This window comes from Sciurus carolinensis, chromosome 18 (assembly GCF_902686445.1).
Source record: "Sciurus carolinensis chromosome 18, mSciCar1.2, whole genome shotgun sequence".
In the NCBI taxonomy this organism is placed as follows: Eukaryota; Metazoa; Chordata; class Mammalia; order Rodentia; family Sciuridae; genus Sciurus; species Sciurus carolinensis.
In genome coordinates this window covers 13,364,205-13,391,380 of record NC_062230.1, presented here as the reverse complement: position 1 = coordinate 13,391,380, position 27,176 = coordinate 13,364,205, and the positions used below count along the sequence as shown (strand labels likewise).

General features: G+C 52.2%; 1 protein-coding gene across 2 annotated transcripts; it reads right to left on the bottom strand.

The window, feature by feature from the left end:
* Window positions 1-2,928: 2,928 nt before the first annotated feature.
* Window positions 2,929-24,632, bottom strand: Grid2ip (Grid2 interacting protein). 2 transcript variants are annotated; one of them, XM_047533621.1, is made up of 21 exons: window positions 24,502-24,632; window positions 21,604-21,852; window positions 21,314-21,399; window positions 18,898-18,967; window positions 18,316-18,410; window positions 17,836-18,019; window positions 14,642-14,796; window positions 13,409-13,558; window positions 13,118-13,218; window positions 12,793-12,910; window positions 11,887-12,239; window positions 11,002-11,418; window positions 9,169-9,256; window positions 8,260-8,337; window positions 7,563-7,759; window positions 7,103-7,258; window positions 6,879-6,965; window positions 6,386-6,515; window positions 6,181-6,299; window positions 4,042-4,206; window positions 2,929-3,818 (listed from the first exon to the last, which is right to left on the bottom strand). In XM_047533621.1, exons 1-21 carry the CDS (start codon window positions 24,534-24,536, stop codon window positions 3,747-3,749), a joined length of 3,105 nt encoding a protein of 1,034 aa, XP_047389577.1. In that variant the 5' UTR covers window positions 24,537-24,632; the 3' UTR covers window positions 2,929-3,746. The 2 variants fall into 2 exon arrangements, with proteins under 2 accessions (XP_047389577.1, XP_047389578.1); XM_047533622.1 differs by having other exon boundaries at window positions 13,118-13,215.
* Between the last annotated feature and the right edge of the window lie 2,544 nt (window positions 24,633-27,176).

Here is a 27,176-nt window from a genome sequence, read left to right as displayed (position 1 = left end):
GCCTCAAACTTGTGATTCTCCTGCCTCAGCCCCCCAAGTCACTGGGATTACAGGCATGTGCTACTGTACCCAGCATTAAAAAAATCTTTAAAAAATATTTTTTTCATGGCTGGAGATATAGCTCAATGAGTGCTTGCCTAAGACTCTGGGTTAAAACCCAGTACCACCACACAAAAATATTTTTTCCATAATTAAACTTTTTGGATTTTTGATATTTTTGCACTATCTGGGATTATGGAATTTGGAGTTGTGTCTTTTCAGCTGATGTAAAAACATTGAGCATGCTACCTAGTAACATCAACTGATGCTACTATTTGGAAAGACAGTGCATAATTAGGTTTTGTTGTTTTATTATGTTATTTTATTCAGAGATAACTTTCTGGGGCATTGTTTGTTTGTATCCACACCTTGTCATTTGGTGAGGAATTGTGGGGAAGGGACATATACTGACTCTCATATAGGACTATGCACTGACTCTGGGGTAAAACCACCATAAAATATAGGAAACTAAACTCAAGAGAGGCTGACCTAAGATATCTGCTGCACCCAGCGTTTTTCCTAGCACAAGTCAAAAAGTATTGGCAGCTGGTTGCAGTGGTGCACACCTATAATCCCCGTGACTTGGGAGGCTGAGGCAGGAAGATTCCAAGTTCAAGGCCAACCTCAGAAATTTAGTGAGGCCCTAAACAACTCAGTGAAACCCTGTCTCAAAATAAAAAAATAAAAAGGACTGAGGATATGGCTCAGTGGTAAAGGTTCAATCCCCTGAGTTCAATCCCTAGTACCAAAAAAAAAAAAAAAAAAAGAAATTAGCAAATGCATTTACGAATGAAGAGTGCTCAGTGGGCATATTAAAAAAACCATACTCTAGAAATATCTGTTGATAGGTAGGTTAATCAACCCTCTTCAGATTGCAAGTGACTGAAGCCCATTCAAAACAGCCTAAACCAAGAAATTAGAATAAAATGTGAACATTTAAAAATGGAGGGGGAGTTAATAACTTGGAAACTGACAAGTCCAGAAATCTACTTCAGGCACATTGGGATCCAGGGACAGAGAAATGTAATGATGATCTTCTCTCCTCTTTAGGCTTTACACCCAGATGGCTCTCTCCAGGTTTCCACCCTCCGAACACCCAGTGATTCCAGAAGAAAGGAAGCCTCCCTTTTCAAATAATTCCAACTCCAGTCTTGGATTGACTCTGAGATGCCCAACCAGACGCAAGACTATCAATTTGCAATCAGCAGAACTCCAGGCCTAGGACTAGGGAAGGGATCATTTCCCAAAGGAAAAACAGAGCTATTCTTAGCAGAAGGGTGAGATTGTTTGCTGGTAGGCACAGCCCACTGCTGCCTACTGGACTGAATATCTGCAGAGGAGTCAGGACCAGGTGAGATGGCTTCTGCATGCCATCTGGAGACACTTGGGATGGGTAACCAAGCAGTGCTGGGTCCAGGCAGGATCAGGACCACCTAGAGCTTTAAAGAGGGTGGGATATGTACTCGAGTGTCCAGCCAAGAGGTCATGCAATAGATTGATGGCAAAAATGGTCCTGATTCTCCACCTGAATCCACACCCTATATAATGTGGTTTTTGCAACATCTCCCATTTGGAGTAGAATCTGGGCTGGAGATGTAGCTCAGCAGGAGAGTGCTGAGCTGCACAAAGTCCCAGGTTCCATCCCCAGCTCCGGAATATAAATTGGAGCCCATTTCCTAAAATTTCTGCTGCCCTTGTCACTGGTATTGACAACAGAATGTTACGTTAGATCTGAGCCTAAGCCTCAAGAGACCCTTGTGCCTTTGCTTCTTTGTTCTCTTGTTCCCCTGCCTCCCTCTTGTATATGATCCTGGCTATTTGGGAGCACATGAAAGACCTCATGAAATTGTCCCAAGTTTCTCAGCCAAAACCCCAGACACCAGAGACAGCCCTGCATGATCAGCAAAGTTGCTTAACTGACTCACACTGACTGCAGGTGCATGAGAGCATCCTCAGAGCCCAGCTCAGATGAGAACTTCTGGTGACCCATAGGCTCTTGAGCAGTAAGTGGTTGTCATTTTAAACCACAGAGTTTGTGAACAGTTCATTACACAGCATTATTGTGGCAAATAGGTAATAGATACAAGGTATGTTAGGGAAAACCTAGCTAGTGCTTGGCATGCCAAACCATGCAATCCAGGGGCTGGATCCTCTGGAGCAAGCACCTGCTTCTAACTTTCAGGAATCTATTATAAAAGCTAGTTTGGCCGGGGGATCCGGTCTATAATCTGTATACATCACACACAGGGATTTTAACTGACCAGACATGTTTCCCAGAGACACAAACACAGGAAATTTGTGGAAACTTGAGCTCCTGGGGAGAAGTGTACCCCACGAGTCAGATTCCTGCTTGAAGTACACATTTTGGTTTAGACATTTTTATATGATGGTTGTGGGTGGGAACAAAGAAAGAAGGTAAATTGGCCTTGAAGAGGAAAGTTGTGGAAGAACCAAATGGATCCCAAATTCTGCCCGTGAGCAGCATTAACCATTTGTTGTAGTGTAAGAAAAAAAAATCCAAGACATAGGTTGAAAGCCCATTTCAGACTTCTCTGGAAGAACCAGTCATAGAAGAGGGAAGAGGCAAAGCTGCCTGTCGCTGGGATCTACCAGCCACCATGGAAAACTAGTTAATCTCCCTCCCTGCCCACAGCTCCACCTGCTCCAGACATCCAGGTAACTCCCTTCTCTATCCCCAGACATGTATAAAGTGACCTCTTGGGTCCCACACATGTCCCAGATTGTGTCATCGGCTCCCAAACCTGCCCTGGTCACATGATCTGTTCCAGGGAACATCACCACCACCCATCCCAGTGAGAAACGTGGCAATCAGCCACAAAATCCTGCTCACCCACCACTTCAACATCTCCCTGTTTTCCCTGCCCTGATTCTGAAGATTCCCAGCCCTCTCCCAACTTCCCCGCTAGGAATCTGGCCACCTCTGCAGTGGACTTGAGTTTATCCACTGGTTTAAAACCTTAATTCTGCAGTCTAACATAGCAGGTCTTCCTGTTCCAGGTCTTCCTTATCTCCCTGGCTTCTCTTCTCTGGACATCTCCTTCCAACTTCCAAGACCTGGCCTTGCCCCATTGTCTCTAGGGCCTCAGTGCTTTGGGTTCTGCATCCTGTCTGCTGCCTGCCTTCCTCCAAAGGGCACTTGCAGCCCAGAATAAGCTGCCTTCTGATGCTGGCATGGTGGATGTGCTCCAGGTCACCTGTCTCCTCACCAGGACCCATTCAAGCAGACTCAGAGAGGAGGTTCAGTCTTCTGCCCAACCGGTGCATCCCTCAACAGCCTGACATTGCCCCCGGCTAGTGGCCACTTAGCAATCCACCTGCAGGCTGACGTCCCAGGGGCTCACAGAAGCATTTTATTCTATTCAACAGGCCAGGGGGGGATGTGGGTGGCAGGGATGACCACAAGAAGCCCATGGAGCACGGGACAAGGCCAGGCCACCCTGCCTGTCCCCCTGCCCAGGGAGTCCCAGCCGGCCCGCAGCGGGACAGAGCAGGCAGGGAGGCCTGGGCTGGTCTGCGGTCTGCAGCTGAGGTAGCTGGAGACACGGGCACACCCAGGCCCCTCCCTCAGGCAATCACGCTGAACATTCGGCAGCCTGAACCTCTGTAGCATGCAGGCTGCCCTCTGGGGTGAAGCCTCTGGTGTCCCTCTCAATGCTCAGGCCGCAGAGAACAAGGAGTGGCTGCCATCACCAGGCCAGGGGTGAAGTCATCCCAGAGCTGCGTGGGCCCTCCCCGGACTGCAGGTCGCTGAGTGCTCGCTGGGAGACAGGAGAACAAGGGGTGAGGGTGGTCAGCGGTCCCCAACCCTTCCTCTTCCTCTCACCAACCCACACCACCCGCGCCAAAGTTGCAGCTTGCTCTGGTCCAGGACGGGGGGTGTATCACTCACTGGAACCCTTTCCAGTAAGGCTTCCAGGAGGACACCCCAGATGACCTCTGGCCCCAACCTCTCCTAAGGGGCCCTCAGCCACCTTGGCTCACCTCGAACTTGCTCATGAATTCCGCAAAAATGCCGAAGAAGGCCTCGGAGGTGGTGGCTTTGGAATCCTCCCCAAAGAAGGCCAGGGCCTTGCCCAGTTCCTCCATGGCCTCTCGCTGCAGCCCATCCAGTGCCCGAAGTGCAGGCTGGGCGGTCTCCAGGAAGGACTAAGGGGCCTTCATTAAGGAAACAGCCAGCCCTCTGGGTGCCCTCTCATTCACCTTGCTGGGCAGTGACCCCCATCATTCTAGCTGCCCACTCCCTCTCTGCCTGAGACCTTCAGAGGGACAGGCCCTGTGTTAGCAGGAAATATGCCCTGTTCTGGTCACTGACCACTAAGCTCATTTTGGAAACTGCCACAACCCCTCAGCCTTAGGCCTTCCTCTTGCAGTTCTCTGCACAGGGGGCCCCTCCTTCCGGGAGCTCTGCCTCGAGGCCACAGCACCCAACCATCCATTTACAGTGGCCCCCTCTGTCACCGTGTAAACCTTACACTTTTTCTATAGTATTTGGCACTATGTGAAATTGTTCACAAGTTCCTTGTCTGCCCTGTAAATACAGCCCTGTGCCCTACCTATACCTCAAGTGCTTAGCATCTGTGTTCTCAAAAAAGATTCAGCAGCTCAATTGCTACCATTTTCCAGCACTGAAGCTGTGCCCAGCTTTGTCCTAAGCCCTCTGGACATTTGTGTTTAATCATCCTAACACCTTTTTGAAGTACATTATTACTATTTTATACATGAAGAAATTAAAGTACAGAGAACTTTAGAAACTAACCCAAGATCACACAATAAGCCCTATGGCTGAACCAGAGATTAGCTAAGTTCAGAGCCAGGGTTGAAACCCATCTGCACCATAACCAGATAATGATCACAATGGTCCACTTATTACCTCTCTCCTCAGTAAGTAGTAAACTAGGCCCAGAGAGGTAAGTGGCTTGTCTAAAGTCACACAATGAGCAACTGAGTCAGGATTTGAGCCTAAGCCTGTCTAATGCCTAGGACTCAAGTGCCTCGGTAGAGGGTGCCCTTAAATGACCACCTACTCTCTCTCTCTCTCTGGATACCTCAAATCCACGGAAGCAGAGAGGGCACCCCTAGATTGAGTGATATGAATTGGACTGATCCTTACCTGAATACCTTGGTTTCCATATATGCAAAAATCTGGGTGTTACATGGGTGAAAGGGAATGGGGATGAGAAGCATCTTACACAAACCACAGTATTTGCCTGAGAGGAAAGAGGGGACCTGGTATCAAATTCCTCCCTTTGGCCGGGGATGAAGCTTAATGGTAGATGCTCACCTAGCATGTGTGAAGCTCTGGGTTTGATTTCCAGCACTAGAAAAAAGTCCTACCTGGCCAGGCATGGTAGTGCATGCCTGTGGTCCCAGTGGCTCAGGAGGCTGAGGCAGGAGGATCTTGCGTTCAATGCTAGCCTCAGAAACTTAGCGAGGCCCTGAGTAACTCAGTGAGACCCTGTCTCTAAATAAAATACAAAAAGGGGCTGGGGATGTGGCTCAGTGGTTGAGTGCCCCTGGATTCACTCCCCAGTACCAAAAAAAAAAAAAAAAATTCCTACCTGGACACACCCCAGCAGGCTATGTGCTGGAGTCAGATACAAGGCCAATGCTCTCCAGGTGGAGTGCCAACTGCCCTGGCCATAGGCACAGCCCCCAGAACCCTCCTACTTGTCCAGCTCTAGCCTCAGCAGAGAAAACCTCTAAAGGGTGTTGTGGTCACAGAGGGGTACAGGGAAAAGAGCCACATGCCCTTCCCTCCTGTCCTCCCTGCTGGCCAGGCTCTGTTGGAGGGTTTAGTGAGAATGTTCCCCTTTCCTGACAAGCCTCTCCTTGTATCTTGTGACTTAAATCTGTATTCCACTACCTACAAAGACAGAAAGGGGAAGGCAATGGCTTTGGGACAGCCTAAAGAGTTCTGGACTCGGTTACTCAGATTTGGCATAAGTACTTGGATTCTCAATGACCCACGATGGAACCTCTTCCATGATGAACCCCTGGATGTACAATGCCCTGTGCCCAGAATTTCTGCTGGGGTCTGCAGTGGCCCCTGGAGCCACTGCTGGCTCTACCCAACCACCCCATGGCCCAGCATGGTACTAGAACAGGCTGCTCAGAGGATACCGCCATGACCACAGCAAACCTGTCCTCACTGGAGGGGGACATGGTCTGGCAGGCAGCCTGAATCTCACTGATGGTGCCATGGAGGTCAGCCAGGTCGCCAGTCAGGGCCCGTTGGTTCACTGCAGGAATGGACAGAAGCCTAATGGGTCCCAATTACAGCCCAGGGCTGCATGTGTCTGACTTCCCACCTATATACCCAGCCTACCTTTGGCAGCCAGGGGCACAGTGGGCAGGTCCTGAGCAAAGCCCAGGAGTTCAGGGAAGTGCTGGCTCAGTGATTTGGCAAGGATGTGCAGGAAGGTGGACTTCCCATCCACTGTCTTGGTGGAGTTCAGCTGCAAGTGATTCCCAACAGACATCTTCCTCAAAGACCACGCCACCTTTCTGGTCACATGGCCCCAGCTTCGCCTGGGCTGTGGCACCAATTCTTGGCCTTTGATACTCCCTTTCTGACGCACCTCACCCACTCCTCTTTTCCAGTTTCTGAGTCTTGGTACCTCCCCCCGACAGCACCCTCACCCTCTGCTGCAGTCACATTCTGGCTTCTATGCAGCCAACTCTTTTCCCTTGCGGGGGCTGGGGGTGGCTCTCCTGGGTCATGCTGTTTTCTCCTCCCCTTTGTCACAACTTGTGTTAAGTGTGGCCAGGGAGGCTGGAGGGTAGAGAGAGCTAGTCAGTTATTGCTACCTGGCTCTCACCTCTGTCAGAAAGTTGATCTTGAAGCCTGTGGTCTTGTTGGTTTTGGGCTGTCCATCGTTGAGATAGTTGCCCATGGCCAACACAAACTGCGGGGAGGAGGACGGGTAGATTGTGGAGCTCCCCTCACCGCCCACCCGCCCCCAGGCCCAGGTATCAGGATGAGTCTCCAAGGATGGCATCCACAGGGAACAGAGGAGCAGATTGGGGAATGATGCACCCTGACCTCCAGGATCTTGGCGAGCTTCCGGCTGTTTTTGAGCTCGAGGGAAGCCTGTCGCAAGCATTCGAGGCTGCCTCGGATCTCCTCTGTCTTCTCCTGCAGGGTGGCCTGGAAGTGGAGGCTGCGCAGGCGGGTCTTGTATTCCGGAACCGACAGCATCTGCCATAAATGCAGGGAGGGATTCATCCTTGGTTTTCCAGAGGACTCAATGTCCCACCTTAGCTTGGGGAGGGGGCTGGTTACCTGGGCCAGGTATGACCTTAAAAGGTTCCTTAGGGACATTCTTATCCCATCAACTTCGGCTCCGGGTGGGAATTGGCCATTAAAGGTGTTAAACTGGGACTCAGAGGTCTAAGCACCGCGGTGGTACCCAAGGGGCGCTGGGCAAAAACGGCCCCTGGTCACAGAGGGAGCCTGACCCAGAAGGCCTTGGCCGCAGGGATGGAGGTCGCGGTCAAGTCACCTGCAGAACGAACTGATCCGGCTCGCTGAGGCGACCGGGCGCCTCGCGGAAGGCCTGGTAGCGCTGCTCCTCGTCGGCATCTGGCGCGAACAGCAGCAGCTGCGCCAGATGCGCGGGCTCCAAGCGCCGGGGCTCCATGCTCATGAGCACCTGCCGCAGTTCCGCGGGGCTCAGCTTCAAGTGCGCCAGGAGAATGGCTGTGGGCAGGACCCCAGGGGTGAGTCAGGGGCGGGGCGGGGTTTCAAGATTGGCCACAGCTACCGGGGGCTGGGGCGGGGGACCTACAAGAGGTGCCGAAGGGGTTATGCGGGGGCGGTCCCAGAGGCCGTGAGGATTAAAGGGTGAGGACCCGGCTCTCAGGAGATAGACCAGGACCCCAGGTGGGGCCGGGAGCTAGGGAGGGGTCTGTAAGGGGCGGAGTAGAGGATGTGGCTGGAGGCGGGGCCAGAACAGCCATTGCAGAGGGTGGGGCCAATAGAGGATGAAGTCAAGGTTGGCACCTGCGCCCAGGTGAAAGTCCCACGCCCCCACCCCCAGATATAGGGCCTGGGAGGGGGCCTTCAGTCGGCCTGGCGACAGATTTTCCGGTTCCCACAGCCTAATTCCTGCTATCCCTCCAGGTCGGTCCAAGTCTCTATGACCCAGACAGAGGGCCACCAACAGCCCCAAGAATCCTTGGGGTCCTCTGGTCTCTCACAGGTGTTGTAGGCCTTCTTGTGGGACAGGATCTCCACCACCTCCTTCTTTCGGAAGGGCTCGGGCCCAGGCACTGGCTCTGGAAGAGAAATTGGACAGTTTAATGGAGGAGAGGAGGTGTGGGGCGAGTGGGATGGGGTCCTAGACTGGGGCTGCAGTTGCAGGGCCTGGGAGAGGGGCAGTCACAGCCAACTGCCCGGGGCCTCCCTCCTCCCAAGCACCACCTTGACTGGATCAGTTCCAGATGTCCATAATCCCCTCATGCCTCAGCCTCCCATTGCTGGCCTAGCCCAGTGCCTTTATTGTGTAAGGTGTGTTCATCCCCCACTGTCATCACCCCAAATACCCTTTCTTCCCTGAGCCATCTGGATCCAGCTAGCAGAGCAATGAAAACCAAGCACCTCTGGACCTTTCAGATGATTCCTGAATGCACAAGTCAGTCTTTCTCCTCTGTCCTGTGACCACACACCAGGCTTCTTGAGTCCCACCCAAACACAATAAAGTGATACCCAGAAAGGGGTTGAGGGGAGAGGGAGACAGGAAGAGGTATTTGTAATTGCTTTCTGTCTACCCTATTCTGGCTGTGTGACTTTGAGCAAATTACCTAGCCTCTCTGTGCTTCCTCATTTGGAGGTGGAGGCGATCCTAGTATCTACCTTTTAGAGTTGTCAAGGGATTAATGTAGAAGTGAGATCATCGGACATTTGGTCAGCACACAATAAGTGCCAGCTTTTATTATTATCTCCACTTTGAGATAGGAAACACTAATCTGGGGATTGAAGATTTGAAGATGTATTAGCCAAACAGCAGTTAAGTGCAGGCTTTGGGGACTCTGAACCTGAGGAAGCCACAGAAGGTAGGAGGTTGGGATGGCTTCTGGACTTCCCCCCAGGACCAGCAGGTCACTCACTAGTAGGTTTCTGGGTGCCAAAGTGGAGTTCCAGGTCGAGGTATTTCACCATGTCACTCAGTTTATCGTAGTCAGAGTCCTCCCCGAGCTGTGAGGGAGTGAGGGGAGGTTCAGAGGAGAGACAGCAACAGCTGGACTGCCCTCCCCAGCTGTCCACACTCTGAGGGCTGTCCTGGGGTTGAGGAAGGAAGACAAAAGCAGGCAGAGACTACAGAAAAAGCTAGATCATCCAAACTATCAGGTGAGGAGCATTTCCCCTTGCAGTCGATAATGCATCCATTCTTGGGACTCCATCCATGCTGAAGCTGGGCTGGAGCAGATTATAAAGGACCTCCGATGGAGCTGGAGACAAAAAACGGGGGCCAAAGAAGATAGCCGAAGGGCCTGGCCCTGCTCTGAGGTCTCCTTTGCAGGGAGTGAGCTCACCTCAGAGCTGCCCTGGGCAGATAGAGCTGCAGCTGAGGGAACTGAAGCAGGAAAAGGTCAGGAGCGGGAAACTGGACAGGTGGCTGAGATGATTAAGAAGGAGGGGACCATCCTAGGCTTGGACAGGGAGTGAGGGTGGAGTGGTTGCCAATGGAGAGATCCCAAAGGGAGGGCAGTCTCAGAACATGGCCACATGTCAGGGACACCGAGCATGGATCTGGACTTGGTCAGATGTGTGTCACACAGGATTTTCTAGCTTTGGAAACCAGTAGAAAGATGACACTGTGGAGCAAAGCTCAAGGACGCATCTAAGGCTTGTGGGACTAGGTTTCCAGGGGACCCAGTAGATTTCTGTCCATGGCCTTGACCTGCTGAAAATCTTTATTAGCAACATGGAAAGGTTCCTTGGAGATATGGGCTGATATCATCCAGGCTGAGCGAGCAGGAAATATAACAGACCCAGGAGATGGCCACGAGGAAGAATGACAAGCACACCCCTGCACAGTGTGGCTACATGTGAAGGCATGTTGTTGGTCCCAAGAAGAGACTGATGTTGAGGATGAGGTTAGGCAAAAGCACTGTGATGGAGCAGCCTCAGAAGCAGGAGGGACCCCAGGCCATATTTAAAGAAGAATGGTATCCAAGTCAAAGGAGGTGTGTTCTCTCCTCTGATCAAGTCCTACTGGGAGTTTGGAGCCTGCTCTGTGACAAGGACATAATCACTGGACTATGGAGCTAGATAACACATTTTAGAGGAATGACCTAAAGAATAGGTGTAAGTGAATCTTGTTCATCTTACAGGTTAGCCAGTTTGTGAATAAGAGGATATACTTGCTCTGCCTGATTTCAAGGGCCAGACAGAAAACAGGCAAGGGAATCTTGGGGAGATAGGATTTCAGAGGAACACAAAGAAAGATGGTTAAAATTATTCAGTTTGAAGACCTCAACAGACAGTGAGTTCCCCGTTGGTGAAGGTATTCAAGTGTGTGTGTGTGTGTGTGTGTGTGTGTGTGTGTGTGTGTATACGGAGAATGTTCAAGTATCAAAGTGGAAAGGTGAGGCTAATATGCAGTTTGGACCAGATGTTCTTTTAGGCTCCTAAAAGTCCAGCCTCAAGAGTAAGCCTCAAGAGTGACAGGTTTCAAAGGTGGGCTCAGGGTATTTCCAGGTGTCCCAGTGTGTCTTCAGTTTAGAGACACAGACTAGCTTCACGGTCTGCACTGATCAACAAGGGTAGGTGTGTCCTTAGAGTGGGTCTTCACTCCTCCTCTGCTTGAGGTGGGGAGGACCAGAGAATGTTCCAACCAATATTGGAAGGGGCCTCAAGGATGATGGGTTCTGTCTTCAATGCTGCTGTCTAGGCCACCCACCCCTGGTTTGGACATTGGTGGGTCCCAGTTAACCTACCTGCCCCCAAATGGTGCCTTCCGAGTTCTCCACTTGCTCCCACCGCAAGCGCTTGACACTCATGTGGCTGGTCTCACTGCGCCGGTGGCCCAGGCCCCGGGATAACATGGGGGGTGCACAGGGCACAGGTGGGGGCAGGGGTGGTGGAGGTGGGGGTGGGACTGGGTGACCAAGCTGGGTGAGGGGCTTGGTCAGGGCCTGAGTGGAGCCCCGGGTACCATCAGAGGTACGGGAGCTGGGCTTGGGGTCATGGAAAGGCAGGGGTGGTGGTGGAGGGGGACTGAGCGGGGGTGGGGGAATGTGGTCAGAGATGGAAGAGTAGGTCAGGGAACTGCCCTCCTCACTGCTGCTGAGACACTCGCTGGCACTGCTCCGCTCATTGGTCACAAAGCTGCCCTGGTCATCATGGAAGCTCATCTGGTGGGGGAGGAAATAAGTGAGGAGAGGGAGAGGTTGGGCCCAGAGAGACCAGAGCATGTGGGCGAAGCATGGGACGAGAGGCAGGAGAGCCTGGATGAGGACAGGATAGTCTCATGGGCTAGCCGGAAGACGGGATGGCTTGGGAGTGCGTAGACAGCCTGAGATGAGGAAGGGGCTAACCTGAGAGAGGTGTGTGGGGTAGCCTCAGGCAAAGGATGGGACAGTCTGGGAAAGGGACGGAAAAACCTGGTGGTTTAACCTGAGTCTGTGAGGGGGTTAGCCCGGGATGAGGACTGGAGTACCCTGAGGGTATACAGGATACCTTTGAACAAGGGATGGGGTAGCTCCAACCAGGGTGTGGGGTAGCCCAAGACAGATCCCCAGGGCAGGAAGCCTCTTGCGGGGACCAGGGGACACAGTTTCCCTCACCAAGTTCCACACCCATCTCCTCCCTTGCATACCCACCTCCTCATAATCATTCTCAGGTGTCAGGAAATCATCCACGATGACCCTGGGGCCCAGCTGCTCGCTCAGCACATCCAGAAAGTGGTCCGTGTCCCGGCTCCGAACAGGGCGGGAGAAGGTGAAGAGCTTCCTGCGGCTGGGCGGGCGGGCAGGGTCCGGGCTGGGGGGGCTGTCAGGGTGGATGGGCCCGGGGCCTGGCTGAGGGGAGGGCGCCCTGCTGCTGTCCAGGCTGGCGTAGGGGTGGGACTCGGAGCTGCTGGGGGAGGCCAGGCCCCCTGAGCACAGCGGGTCGTAGCAGGGGGAGGGCAGGAGCCGCTCACTGGGCCAGGAGACGCTGGATAGGGTCCTGGGCCCTGGGTGGGGGATGGAGTATGAGGTTCAAGGTTCCAGGCACAGGCTGGAAGCCTGGGGTAGCTTGGCTCTGTGTCCAGGACACTCCCCTTTCCCTCTCTGAGCACAGTACTGGAAGCCCCTGGGTAACCCTGCCTCGCAGGATCTTTTCTAAGTCTGTGGAAACCAGATTGGGTACTGAAAGCACTGCTTGGACCCAGATCAGCCAGACTCCAGCTTATCTGGGAAACCATCTTCCCAGATGGATCATTCGCAGAGTAATGCATTAACTTAATAGTTTGTCCAAGAGCTGAGTGCTAACCCAGCGACTTCTTTGGGGGCATTCCTCTGTTTTTGCAGCTCCATAGCTGTGGTGAGGACCATGGGACAAAAAAGGGACTGAGGCAAGCTGGACCTTGATGGCTCCTACCCATGCACAGAAGCCTTTGGGATTCCCCACGATCTAGCTGCACACACTTTAGGGGTGTGCCTGGAAATGGGAATGACACCTGGAAAGCCAGCCAGAAGGACAGAGGCCAGTGCACCCTCAGGACCAGAGGCTGGCTGAGCCCCTACCTGCCATGCCTGCCAGACTGGGGCCTGGTGGGGAGGACCGGGATTTGGACGCAGTCCCCATTTTCCCTTTGAAGCTGCTGTTCAGTCGAGATTCAAGCTCTGCATAGACAGCCGACATCTGGGGGGTGGCAGGGATGAGGTTAGGTTGTTCCCATTGCTCCCATGTAGCCCCAACTGGGCTTCAGAGGCCAGGCCTGAGTAATGTGCCCTAGCCTGAAGTAGTCACACGGATGTCTTGAGATAAGATCTCCTGGGCCCCACCCCACAGGCCACCCATTTTCCACCCCTCATTGACTCCACCTGGAAGGAAGAGAGGAGGTCTCACCATCTTGGGGTTGGGGGTCTCAGGGAGGGACGTGCCATCCCCAGCCTGGCGTTCGCCTGGGATCAGAGGAAGAGGCATCTCAGGGCAGTCACTGGGACCTGCTGGGAGGGCACCATGGGATCTTGTGACCGTGTCTGAGTTCCAAGACTCAGTCCACAGCCCAGACCCTGCAGGCCCACCCTACCAATCAGGAGTGCTACGCCAGACCCCAGTCTCTGCCACTTCTCCTCTCCCCAAGCACATTTTGCAGGAGGGAAAGTGGAATTCTTCCCTTTCCATCTGGGGCCTTACCACAGCTGAGGCTGGTCTCCAGGCCCTGGGACCGAAGGCTCCGGCGGCACATGGAAGAGGCCCTCAGGGAACTCCGAGGCTGGGGCTCTGGTGTGGGCTCTGGTGTGGGCTCCGGTGTGGGCTCCAGGTCCAGCGAGGACTCAGGCTCTGCTGTGGGTCACACAGGGGAGAAAGGGCACCTTGACCTCTTGGCCTCCACAAACACCCTTATGTGGGCCACTCTAAGCCAGGGGCTCTTCACCTATATGGGACTCCAGGCCATGGACCTCCCCTGTTTTTGGTTTCCAAGACAACTGTCAGGAGAAGCCCTGGGTCCAGAAACCAGGCAACTGGACAAAAGAAGCACCTGGCAGTAGCCAGCCTGAGGACAGAACCTGAGTCAGGGCCCCAACCTTCACCAACTGGGTTCTCTTTTCAGGACCCCACCTTCCAGGGTCTCAACACTGAGGTTGAACCAAGCTGGTCACTGCTGGACAAAGAGGTTTGCAGGGTGAAACAAAAGCTTGCAGGCCTAGGCAGACACGTGCTGCCCAGCATGGACCCAGAGCTTCTTGCTAAAGCCCTTCTCAGCAAACTGTGGGTGCCCAGGACCAGGGATAATGGCCATGCAAGGACTAACAAATAGCACATCTGTAGGGACTGCCATTGTGGTACAGAGTGCCTGTAGCAGATAAAGCCACAGGGTCTGACATTCTTTCCATTTTAGTCTCAAACTGAAATACATGGTTTTGTGGGCAGACTATCAGGTAGGTAGTGGTGGGGAAATGTGATTGCATGTACCCTGGCAGGCCTACATGTGTGTGTCTGTGCACTGGAGCCTCCAGCCAGGACAACCCAACCAGGAGAGACATGCTGGTATATTTGCAAACAGCGACCATGTGAAAGTCTTGATCTGTGATATACTTTCCAGGGTATACAGCACAGGTGCTAAGATTACTCTCATGTTGTGGATGAGAAACCTGAGACCCCAGGTGGTCAAGTGGAGCCTCTCAAGTCCCAGATCATGCTGTACATGCAGCATGAAGGTCAAGATGGGCAGGCACATGCTCAGGACAAAGCATAGACCAAACCCGAGTGTGCCATGCATTTGCCTAGAACGTGAGCACATCTAGGTGTGAGAGGGGCCAAGTTAGCCACAAGATCTCACAAGTGTGAACAGGTGTCTGGCTATTCACCTGGTGGGCTGGGTAACTTGCAGCATGGGCAGGAGAAGGAGCATGCGGGGATGCTAACCTGTCATGGCCGTGTAGCCCAGGAAGCATGCAATTTTCTCCTGACAGAGTTCCTGTTCCTCATATGTCAGCAGCTGGTAGATGAACTGCCAAAGGACCTGCTTGGCAGGTGTGTCCAGCACAGGGTAGACATCCACGATGAGGGTATCAATGTTCCTGAAGAGGATACAGGAGCAAGGGAGTCATTACTCAGAGGATCCCCCAGGGGTGGATGGGCAAAGGTGGCACTCTAGGCCACAGAATTCAGTTTCATGCTCTGCCCCACCAGTGGACAGGAAGGCAGGATCTGGGCACAGCCTGCTCAGATTCAAATCCCAGTTCCTCCACTTGCCAGCTAAGAGATCTTTCTCAAGTTACTTAACTTCTCTGGTTTCAGTTTCCTCATCTGTAAAATGAAGATAAAAACAGCACCTACAGCATAGAGCTGTTGTGAAAATTAACCTATGAAATTCTATCATGCTATTTATGGAATATGTAAAAAACTAACATTAATCAGCAAATACCTCACTTTAGGGTAATTTTGCAATAAATGTTTATGTTTTTAGAGTACATTCTTTTGAGAAAAATAAAAGATGATTTGTGATAAAACACATTAATATTAATTATATCATTAACATTATTCTTTTTTTTTTTTTTTTTTTTTTGGCAGTGCTGGGGATTGAACCCAGGGCCTTGTGCTTGCAGGGCAAGCACTCTACCAACTGAGCTATCTCCCCAGCCCCATTAACATTATTAATGATAATTAATGACATAATAAGCTCTAGATTAGAATTGCCAAACTATTTTAATGCGCCTGTGTCAATTTAAATACACACAGAATTGAAAACTTAATGGATTAAAACATATAGAGTGTATTGAGAAACAGACTCACTGTATCAAGGACCAACAGATGATGGTCTATGAGCTAAAATCTGACCCATCGCCTGTGTTTATAAAGAAAGTTTTATTGGAACAAAGCTACAGCCAATTATTTATATTTGGTCTATGGCTGTTTCCAAGCTACTATGTAGAGTTGGGAAAGGGGACACATGGACTGAAAAGTCTGAAATTTTTATTATTTACTAGTCAGTTTGCTGATACCTACATTATATAGGAAAGAAAAACTGGATCCTTACATAATACCATGCAGAAAGGTGAACTCCATTTGGATAAAAGACCAAAGTGAGAAATGAAAAATTATTAAATTAGGAGGATATCTTTTGACTAGAAGCAGAAAAGAACTTAAAATTTCAAAATCCAAAACTATAAGACCAAAAAATATGATACATTAGACAAAATCAAGTATATCTGCTCAAAGAAGCACAACTTAGACATAATAATATTAGATATAACACAAAACAAATGGGAGAAAATATTTCAAAGTCCAAAATCAACAAGGAATCAGTATCTAAAATGTACAAGAAACTTGAGCAAATCAACAAGAGTAAGAGCCAAAAATGAATAGAAACAGGTAATTTACAGTGAGGACATAGAAAAACTGCACAGGCTTATTTAAAGACCACTTAAAATGATTAGTAATAAAAGAGAGAAAAATTAAAATAACAAGATTAAAAAATAAAATAATGAGATCATCTTATGACTAAAACAACAAAAATAAAAAACAGGATCATGCTGTGAACCATGGGGTTCACATGGCCCATGTGACTGCAGTTATAACCAATATAGTAAATATGCACAGAGCTAAATATGGACAGACATAAACACAGTAGTCAGTAACAAAGATGATATATAACACGATAATGGTGTAAAAGAAAAATACATCTGTGGTGCATTCCTGTAATCTGAGCGGCTCAGGAGACTGAGGCAGGAGGATTTTGAGTTCAAAGCCAGCCTCAGCAACTTAGGGAGACTCTAGCAACTCAGCAAGACCCTATCTCTGAATAAAATACAAAAAAAGGGCTGGGGATGTGGCTCAGTGGTAAAGCGTCCCCAAGTTTAATCCCTGGTACCAAAAAAAAAAAAAAAAAAAAATCATGGTAGATAGCAATGCACACTTTTCAAGAACACCGTCCAAAAAAAAAAAAGTCCAATAAACTTATCAGACTGGTGATCACAGCAGGGATATTTGAAATGGGACAGAAAGGGAAGCTCAAAAGGAATAAAGGTTAAAAACAATACACATATCTATCAATGGACAAATGGATGAAAAAACTTGGTGCATCCATACAACAGAATACATAAAGGAAGGAAGTAAAAGCTATAACTTGAATGAACTATGCTATGTTAATTAGAAGAAATCAGACAAAAAGTTAACGTTATATGATTCCTGTTCACATGTTATATGATTCCTGTTCACATGTAGGTTCAGAATAGGAAAATCTATAGAGACAGAAAGTAGATTAGTGGTTGCTGAAGGTCAGGGGGTAGAGATAAATAAGTATGTGTAGGGGTGTCATAGTGAAAGGGCTCAGGGTTTCTTTTTGATGGTGAAGTTCTAAAATTGACTGTGATGATGGTTGCATTTATTTGTGAATATAACAAAACCCACTGAATCATACACTTAAATAGGTTAATTGTACTGTATATGAATTATGTTTTTCTTTTCTTTTTTGGTGGTACTGGAGATTGAACCCAGGGCTTCTTGCATGGTAGGTAAGCACTATACCACTGAGCTATGTCCCCCAGTCCTTTAAAATTTTGAGTGGGTTTCACTAAATTACCCAAATCAGCCTCAAACTTGCAATCATCCTGCCTCAGTCTCCGGAGTTGGGATTACAGGCATGCACCACCATACCTGGACATTAATCATATCATAACATAACTGTTTAAACAAAAAAAAAAAGTGAATGATCAAGTGAGTGGCTTGGCACAGATCAGAATAAAGACCCCACGGGCCAAGAAGGCTGATCAATGCAGCCTGCTGCAGCTGAGGTGCAGAAAGAAACATCCTGGGGTTCTTTTAGACCCCAAAGGCCTGGCTCATGACCAGTGCCCACAGGTGAGGCTCTCATGAGGGTCCTGCCAACTTGCCCAAGGTGATGAGGCTAGGAGGTGTCAGAGCCAGAGTTTGTTCTAGGACAGACCAACACTCCAACCCCTGATCCCCCTGGTGCCAGCCACTGCCTTCATGAACCCAGTCCCACCGAAAGAAGGGGCTGAACTGAAGAGGCTCAGGCTGGGAGAATAGGATGCTGAGTCTGGGCAGGACTTGGGGCCCACACAGGACAGGTTCCCATCACCTCTCTGCCCGCCCACCTGTGCTGGAAGAAGCTTTCAAGAGCCCGGCAGACCCCATAGCGCTCAGGAGGTGTGAGCAGGTGCTCCAGCTGCTGGCTGAAGGTCCTCCCCTGGACCCGGATGCTGGAAGGCAGAATCTCGGCCACCCACTGCAGGGAGGTGAGCGCTGATGACGGGTTGGGAGAATCCATAGAATCGGAGTCTGCTGGGACCACAGACAGAGTCAACAGTGACCCAGAGTTACCAGGTCAGGTGTAGTTTTCCTTTGGCAGCTGAGGTCAATGACTCCTGAGCTGGGAGTGCCATGCATTGGGAAGTGCACTGCTGCCTTCAGCGGGGCACAGGGATGGAGGGAAAGCCCTGAGCGGCTTCGGAATGCTGTGCATTGGGGATCCATAGCGCCACCTTAGGGCATCCCTGGGAAGGGAAGCTGCAGGTCTGTGGGAAGAGCCCAGTCCACCACTGGGCCAAGGAAGCCAAGAGGCATGCAGGTCTCACCGCTAGCAAATGGAACAAGCCCTTCTTCCACCACCAGCGTGGGCATTGCACCACTGCCCTGCAGCATGGATACCACCTTGTCATGGGAGCAGTTCCTGCCAAGCAGACATGACCCAGAAGGGCCAGATAGGTGAGTCCTGTCCACAGCCACCATCTAGACCTCGCTGTTGTGTCTGTAGAAGTCACACAGCCAGACCACAGCTGGACTAGCCAAGGCCCTGTCTCTCCTGTTCATCAATCTTCTGTGCAGAAGCCCCAGGCCTCAGCCATCTTGATTTGCTATTGCCCTGAGCCTGACCTTCCTGGACATCAGGAAGGAGCTATGCCTATGTCACTCTCCAGGCAAGCCTCCCCCTCCAGAGCAAGAAACATTTAAGTGTCCCCAGTATGGAGCTGGAGCATTTTCTGGTTGGAAGTGGTAACTAGATGCAGGGATAGATTCAAGAGTCCGCAGAGGAAGAGGGACAGACCCTTAGGGCAAATGGATCAGAGGGGATCAGGACTATGACCTGGGTATCTCAAGAGGCAGGACACTAGGGGGCTGTCCATCACCAAACTCTGGTGTCCCCAATAGTCTCTGACCTCATGTCCAGTCCATTGAGAAAGAGGATCCGGTCACCCGACTTGAGGGCTGCATTATCAGCTGGGCTGCCTGAAAGCAAGAAGAGTGGGCATGTTGGTCAGCTGAGCAGGGTCCCTCCCTGGTCCTGTGTGGGACCCATCCCACTCCAGCCAGATGCTAGTCTCCTGGTTTACAGGAGAGAAAGAGACTCAGAGCCAAATTAGGGCTGGAAAAGGACTCACTTCTAAGCATGCAAACCAACCAATCCAGAGCCCACACCCAACCACCTCCTCTAGGGAGCTGTCTCACCCTGGGCCACTATCCACCCACCCCTATCACCCCAGGGCCAGACACCCACTTAGTCGGTTTAGCCTGCCTCCCCGCTTCCTTCCTGTGAAAACCCACAATAAAGACTCTAGTTCACATGCTCTCCTTGCTCTGTCAGCCTCCTCCCAGCCCCAGCTCTTCTCCTCATGCCCCCATGGATGGCATCCTGTGCCTCCCCCTCTTGGGATCTGTCTTGGCCAACTATATTCCAATGGCAACTATCTCCTGACCCATCAATCTCATCACACCTGAGTCAATAAAACCTGCCTTTTAAGACACGTGGGAGCAGCTAACTAACTCCTGCTGTTTGCCTTGGTAGCCCTGAAGGTCACCTGCCACCTGGAAGGGAAGCTGGAAAGTCAGCTCCTGTGGATACAGATTTGCTTGTTCTGCCGCCTTTGTCATCATGCTAAGTTTGACTTGGAAATAAGTAGGGAAAGTGATAAGTGCCTATATAAAATATACCAGACTGTGAGCAATTCTCTTTTGAAGCTTGGAGGTTCTCTGGAGAGGAAAGAGACAATCCAGGAAGACTTCCTGGAGAGATGGGATGGGGGAAGACTGTTTCCAGGGATCGGAAAGGAGGAGAGGGTGACACTGATGACTAAACCAATTCGACCTGTCAGAAAAGGGGTGGGAGGGGCAGGGGGTTGTCCCAGGGAACCAAAGATCACACCAGGCCTGGAGCCAGGAGACCCCCATGTTCTGGTCCTTGATTTGCCTGTGTCTCTTTAGGCCTCTGTTTCCCCATCTGTAAAAGTTCCCATGAAATAATTCATTCAGTTTCCTATGATAAGAAAAGCATGAGGTTACCAGCCTAGAAGTTGAGTTGGGGAGAATAGCACACCTGGATTTTAACAAGGCCCTAAGTTGAGTATCTTCACACACACGGAAAGGCAGGGAAGTGGGTCTTAGGGTGGGGGCACAGTTGGAAAAGCTACAAACAGCAGCAGTTAATCATTTCTAGAGGAAGCTCTCTAGGGAGCAGCCTTGGGTCCTTTTCCTACACTACTGTGTCAACAACTGAGGGATGCCCAAATCCAAAAAGAACTGCAGCATGATGGTTCTCAGGATAAGAAAGGTCTCAGAATGATCCAGAAGACTGGAACGATGATGCAAAGGCACTGAGGCACTTTCACATTTCACAAATCTATATGCTAAAGATGTGGGCTACAGAAGTGTAGAAAGGGGATTAGCAGGGATACTGATGGGGAGGTGTCAATAGGAGCATCATGCTCAGGTTCTGGGAAAGGGGGGATGCACATTCAGGTCCTTGATTTCCCTGGATCTCTTTAGGCCTCCATTTTCCCATCTGTAAGCCGTAAGCATACATGTAAGAATTCATTCGGCTTCCTATGATGGGAAGAGCATGAGGTTACCAGCCTCATTTAAACAGTAGTAGTTAATCTTTTCTAAAGGAACCCTCCAGAGAGCAGGTGGCCCAGTCCTGTGGAGTGGTTACAAGAGGGGGGGAGTTCAATTCAGTGCGGAAGTTTCTGCCTCACTGACACCTTCCACAGTGGATGAATAACCCCCACATCTGCCCCACTGATGGGACAGGAAAGGATTCCTTCACTGCCAAAGCTCTGCCTTCTTCAAGATGCCATAATTTCAGGAGCAAGATGGGGAGGCTGGTGGAAGGAAAAAGGGATTCCACTTCAGTAGCTGAATAGCAGGCAAGGCCCTGAGAGCTCTCTGAGTACTGCTTGAGTGGGCTTTCTAAGCAGAGAATATTGTTTGGGACTCAGTCTGGCAGGTACCAGCTCTGCCCTGGCTGCCCCAGTGTCCAAAAAAGTGCCCACAACCCTCTCTCTGGACACACGAAAGGTCTGGATCAAGAATTTGGCTCTCTTGGCTTAGAGTGATGGTGAACTTGGAGGGGAGATGCCTAAACCCAGGCCTCCCGGGCTCAAGTATCTTAAATAGGTGACTGGGTGATGTGGATGTACTGGCACTCTGGGACACTCAGAGGACACAGGTTACATGAGGTGGAAGGTATTGCTAAGCAGCAGTCTAGAGGGGTAGAATTACCCGGGAGAAGGGGCTATAACAGAGTTTTTCACCCAATCCTGAGCTTTAGGGACTGTAAGGACAATCTGCTCCCCTCACCAGGAAGGACGGACTCAATCCAGACCGGCCCGTGGCCACGCAGCGTGAAGCCAAAACTCTTGTTGCCCTTGTAGACTCTGACGGTCCTAGGAAGAAGGAAAGGCCGAGATGGGAGACTTGCAGCCTCCCCTGCTACCCCAGGGTAGGGGCGCAGTGGATGGAGAGGACTCATGTCCCGCTCCTCTTCCCTGTCCCCCCAGATGCCCACCTCCCGTTCTCTCTGCCCACGTCTCCATCCCAAGGGCACAACGGGGAAGGGTCCGCGGCCGGTGCCCGCGCGCCACAGGTACCTGCGCGCTCCCCCAGGGCCTGAGCGGCCGCCCACCAACGAGGCAGCCTTGCGCGGGGGCGGCTCGTCCGGGCGGCGCGGCGGGGCGCTGGCGCGTGTGGACACCAGGAGGCGCTCGGGCCGCTCTTCGCTGCGGCTGCGACGCAGCCGCTGCGCGCCCTGCGCCCTCCGGGCGCGGCACAACTTGCCCAGTAGGCCCTGTGACACCACCTCGTCGAAGCGCGCCCGATGCTTCTTGGGGATGAAGATCCTGCGGACGAGGAATGCAGAGTTGGGGTGCGCCCCCTACCGCGTCCCGATCGCGGTCCAAAGGCGTTTTCCGGTGGGTGCCACCCTCAGCGATCCTGCCCTTCCCTGCGGGTGGAGGTGGAATCTCCATTTCCCCCCTCAGTGCCTGAATTTAGGCTCCAAATCGTCCTGGGCCACACCGGGCCCGTGGCGTCCTGCTCGCTCCACCTAGGGAAAGGCATGTTCCCTGTCCCCCATTACTCTGAACTCTGCGGAACCGTGTTTTTTCCATCTCTGGCGTCTCCCCAACTCCCTCATCTCATGCCGGGGAACCCTCCAGGCCACGCCCCTGACAGATATCCCAACCTCTCCACTTCTTGTTTCTCTGTGACTCTGCTGGCAAAAGAGCAGCGGCCACTTCCCCGCAAACCTTCATCACAACTCCAGTCTTCCTTCTTGCTTCTGTGACCAGCCGGGCTTTACAGTTGCCAACTCAGATTTCGCCAGGCCCACAATATCTGCCACCTTTTTAATCCCACCTCCAAGCTTTTGGCCGAACTGTTGCCATTACCTGGTCCACTCTCTTTGCTCCCTTAGCTAAACTGGGCTCACCCTTCCACACCCAACACTGGCCTCCCTTCAATTTAATCCTACATGTATTTAGTGAGCCCCTGCCATCTGTGCCCTCCAGGCACTGAGGCTAAAAGGTGGAAGGACTTGGGCTCCTGCTCTCCAAGGAGTCACCCTGGAAGTGTGGAGTGAAGGAGGCATGACCCCCATGCAGGGTCCACACCCTGGATGAGTCCATGCCTTCCACCCCCCACCCACCCATGGTCTTCCTCTGTGAGGCTGGGAGTTCTCTTAGGGCTGGGTCTGTAGATCAGCCATGAGCCACAGTGACTGATAAAGAGCTCAACATTTAGGAGGAACTCAGGACCCAAGGGGTCTGCAATCATTTCATCACATCTCCAAGTCACAGCAGGAGCTAACATCCTGGTGGACTTTGCAACTGGTGGCAGAGGATTCTGAGGCCCAGAGAGGATCCATGACTTCCCAGGGTTACACAGCTGGAATCAGTCCAGCCTTCTAAGCCTCAGCACTGTGGCAGGGCTTCTGACACCAGAGAAGCCTCTCTGGCTGCATCCCAAGGCTCCCTTCCCTGTTCTCTGTACCAGGAGCTGGTGCCAAGGGAATGATGGGGAGCTGGGAGAGAGGGGAATGGTGGCCTTGCAGCTAGCTGAAAACCCCTCTGATTGCTCTGTGGCCTCACAGTTCTCCTGGCCTCTGTGGGCAGGACTAATAAGGCCAGTCAGGCAGAACAGGATGCCTAGTGGGAGGGAAGAGGGGTAAATCCTTTGGGAGGGGGTGTGCTGATCGTGTCCTGCAGTGAGCTCTGCTCCCGTCTGGATGTTCCAGCTGATCAGGAGGCCAGGATGAATGACCTGCTCAACTCTGTTGGGAGCCCTTTCTGCCCCCACCAGCAGTGATTCCTACAAATCTGGAGCCCCAGCCTCATTCCTCAGATGGTCACTCAAGGTCTCCGGAGCCTGACACCTCCATCTACCTGGACTGCATATGCCCCACTCCTTCCCAGTCCTCATGCCTCATGCCCAGGCAAAGGAGGGATGACAAGCCTGAGATTGTCCAGTCCCAGCCCCAGGTTCTGCAAGGCATCAGCCCTATACAACCAACCCCTGAGTCCAGCATGGGCAGGGGCCAGGTGATGAGCCCAGCTCCACCCTCCAGCAGCAAGTAGAAAAGATTCTCCCCCATACTGTGGGAACCAGACTGAATCACCCACTGCACAGGTGAAAGAAGGGTGAGTGGCGCATTCCCGAATTGATGTCCTTGGGGCTGAGCCAGAGGCCAAGGCTGCCTGGTGAGCCAAAAACCCTTTCTGGCTCCTGTGGGCCCTCCAGGCTGTTGTCTGGCCATGCAACCCCTGGGTCTGCTGTGAATTGACCAATGGTATAGCTACATGCAGTGGAGTCGAATTGATTATTCTGACCCCTCTGACTGCGACAGCCTGGCAATAGGTGTCCAGGAGTCCCATGTCCCTGCTATGCCAAAAAGTCCTTTCTGAGGTCCCTAGATTCTTCCTAGGAGTCACACAATGACCTTGTACTCCAGGTCAGTTCTGCCACCAGGGGGCTTCCCTGGGGATCCTCTCTCTCCACTACATTCCCTGGTCGGTCCCAACTTTCTCCACCTTGCCCTTGATCAACAGCCAGCGAATTGGTGTGGTGGGCACTGGGGTGAGGATGTCCTGGTTCACCCGGATAGCTAGAGCCTGGGGTGCGCCTGTTCCAAACTCGGGACAGGACACGCTGAATTCTCACCCACTCAGCCTCTGCTCCCTGTCCTGTTCCTTCAACCAGTGTAGGAAGAAGGAAAGAGCGCTTTCCAATCCCAGCTCTTCTATCCCACCCCAACTCCTAGGGCTGCGTACCGCGTTCTTGGTAACCAACACGCAAACCTTCCCGCTGTAGTACCCGCCCAGTTTATTTACACCCTCTCCAGCCCCCAACTCCGCCCGGGCTGGTGGATGCCCACCCAGGGCAAGGAAGCCCCTCAATGCCCCAGCCCCACCCACTTTCAGGCTAGCCCCAGGCGAATCCGCCGCGCCCAGGGCGCACAGTTCCGGGGGGCCCGGGGCGCAATGGGAAGCTACCTAAAGTGCCGAGAGAAGCCCTGGTCCTTCCCCATCTGGAGCCCGGATGGCGGAGCAGCAGGTGCCGAAAGGCAGGGAGTGGCGAAGCCCGCGAACCAAGCTAAGGCGCCCAACTACACGCGCCTCTGCCGGGCGAGCGAGCACAGCCCCTCCCCAGCGATCGGGGCCCGCGGCCCCGCTCCCGCCTCCTCTTGGTGGCCCCGCCCCGCCCCGCCCCGCCCCTCTCCTCCCCTCCTGGGGACTCATCAGTTAACTGGAGGATGGGTGCGAGAGCTGGGGGCGGTTCGAGACTGCCATACTCTCTCTCCTTGGCTCCCTCCTTTACTCCCTTCCCAGGAGCTTCGCCTGCGACCTTTCCGGGCGCGGCACCCTGGTCCCCTGCACAGTGGCAAGTCCTCAATACCCAGCTGCAGTGGAGACTGCACCCGACAGCTCAGAGGAAGCCTCGCCTGCCTTTTGTAGAGCATTGCGCTGGGCCTCCGGGGGGGTCCACAGGAGTTGGCCAGCGAAAAGAAGCCCTTCCCTCCGACCCAGAGGTCAGCTCCGGTGGAGAAGAGGCTGGAAAGGGAGGCCTTGAATATCACGGTCAGCAACTGAGACAGCGCCCCAGAACCATGGGGCGGGGGGCATGTGGGAGCTTAGGGATTCAAGGGGAGGTGAGGAACGCCAGAAGTTTTAGTACATTAGAGGGATGATGCTGGGAGGCAACCCAGGGGAAGATGTTGGATGGGACAAGTGAGGAGTCTAAAACACAGAGGAGGTAAAGATTTCGAGGCTTGCTGAGTGAGTGGAAGTGAGCACGGGGCTGCCAGGCTAGGATAGCTCCCAGGGAAGCTGAGATGGACAGTTCCCTGCTGGGAGAAGACTGAAGAACAGCTAAGGAGAGAAAGGTGACAGAAGGGTCTGGATTCTTCCCCTGGCTCTAGGCCTGCCACTCCCTGGAAGTCAGAACAGTAGCAGACGCCAGGGACACGCTCTGCAGCTCTGCATGGTCATTCCCCACTGATCCCTACTGCTGGAGAGGCCAGGATCTGGGATCTGAGATCTGGGGTAAAAACGGTAGATTTTGGGGAGCCAGTTCAAGGCATCCCAGAGGGGGCTTCTCAGAGGCAACCTCAATGGGGGACATGGCCTCAGCAAGAGACAGACACCACCCAGATAGGCTCAAACTGCAGAGTAGGAAAACTCACAACCTATCCTCTGTGTTCCTCAAAGGAACACCTCACCAGGAACTGATCTGCAGTTGCCACAGGAAAGAACCTGCAGAGGGAGCTGACCAGGCCATACTGCCCACCACGTCTCATCCCCCATTTCCTGGTCCCAGTGAGACCAACACCCTTCTATGACATCTCAGGGCTGCATTTCTCCCTGGCAGCAGCAGGAAACCAGAGCCAAAGTCCTTCAAGCCATGATCTCCCCACACCTTGTCCTCAGCCCAGCCCAGGAGAGAAATGTTTAATAACCCTCTCAGCCCCATTTGCTGATATCGGCTGGGCTACAGCCACTTCCCCAGGCAGGCATCATGACAGAGCCGTTTCTGGTGGTTTTGTGCCAGCTGCAATGGTCCAGAACCAGACTCACCCAAAGGCTATGAAAACTGTCCTCTGTGCCAAGGGCAGAAGAGATGTAAGCATGGAGCAAATGCGTGTGCTGGATTCCAGACCCGTTGCCTTAGGGCCAGGTCCATATGGGCAAAGTGACAGTCCCTGATGGGTCAGGAGCTGGTTCTTTTAATGATCCAAGGCAGCATGAGTGAGTCAGGGGACAGGTATCAATAGCTGGGCTTCTCTGAAGTAGCTGCCTCCGCAAGAGAGTGCTCCCAAAGACCAGTCTAGGGCAGTAGTTCTCAAATGGGCAACGTTGCCCCTCCCCCAGGAGCCATTTGACTCTGTCTGGGAACATTTTGGATTTTCACAAAGTGACAGCTAGGGGGCTGCTGCTGGCATCCTCTGGGTAGATGCTGCTGCTAAACTTCCGATACACACAGGGCAACTGCCAACAACAGAGAAATAGTGGGCCCAAAATGGCAATAGTGTCACACTTGAAAAATCTGCATATTAAAAAAAAAAAAGAGACCCCTCCAAAAGAAGTCAATATTAATTGAGCACATACTATGTGCCTGGCACTTTACCTACACTGGCTCATAGAATTCTTCCAATAACTCCATATTGTGGAGTCCCCAGCACTTGTCACTGAAGAAGAGGCGGAGGGGGTGCAGATGGTCCCTCTCACACCTCCAGATTGTCAGCTAATCTCTTTTCTGCCTACAATTGGCAGGGTTCATTTATATGGTTTCCTACCAAGAACCCTGCTGAAAACACACGGGTTAACCAGACCTATTTTACAAACTGTAAAGGTCAATGAACCTGTTTAAGGTTACACAGTCAGTGAAGGGATCTGGGGTTCCGAGTGTGTCTCAATTTCAAATTTCAGCTCCTTCCACTCTCTCAGCTGCTTCCCTCTCCACCCCACTGTCTCACCCCCTCCCCTCCCTCACATGTTCCCTGAAACACCTGCAGACCACCTAACTGACTGCCTTCCTGTTCCCTCCTGGCCACATCACACTTTCCAAACTGCCTGGCCTGTCCTAATTAGAAAGTCATTTTATCACTTCATCAGACTAGGATCCCTCTGGGGACAGACCCAAATTAGGCTCTGAGTCACAGCATTAACTG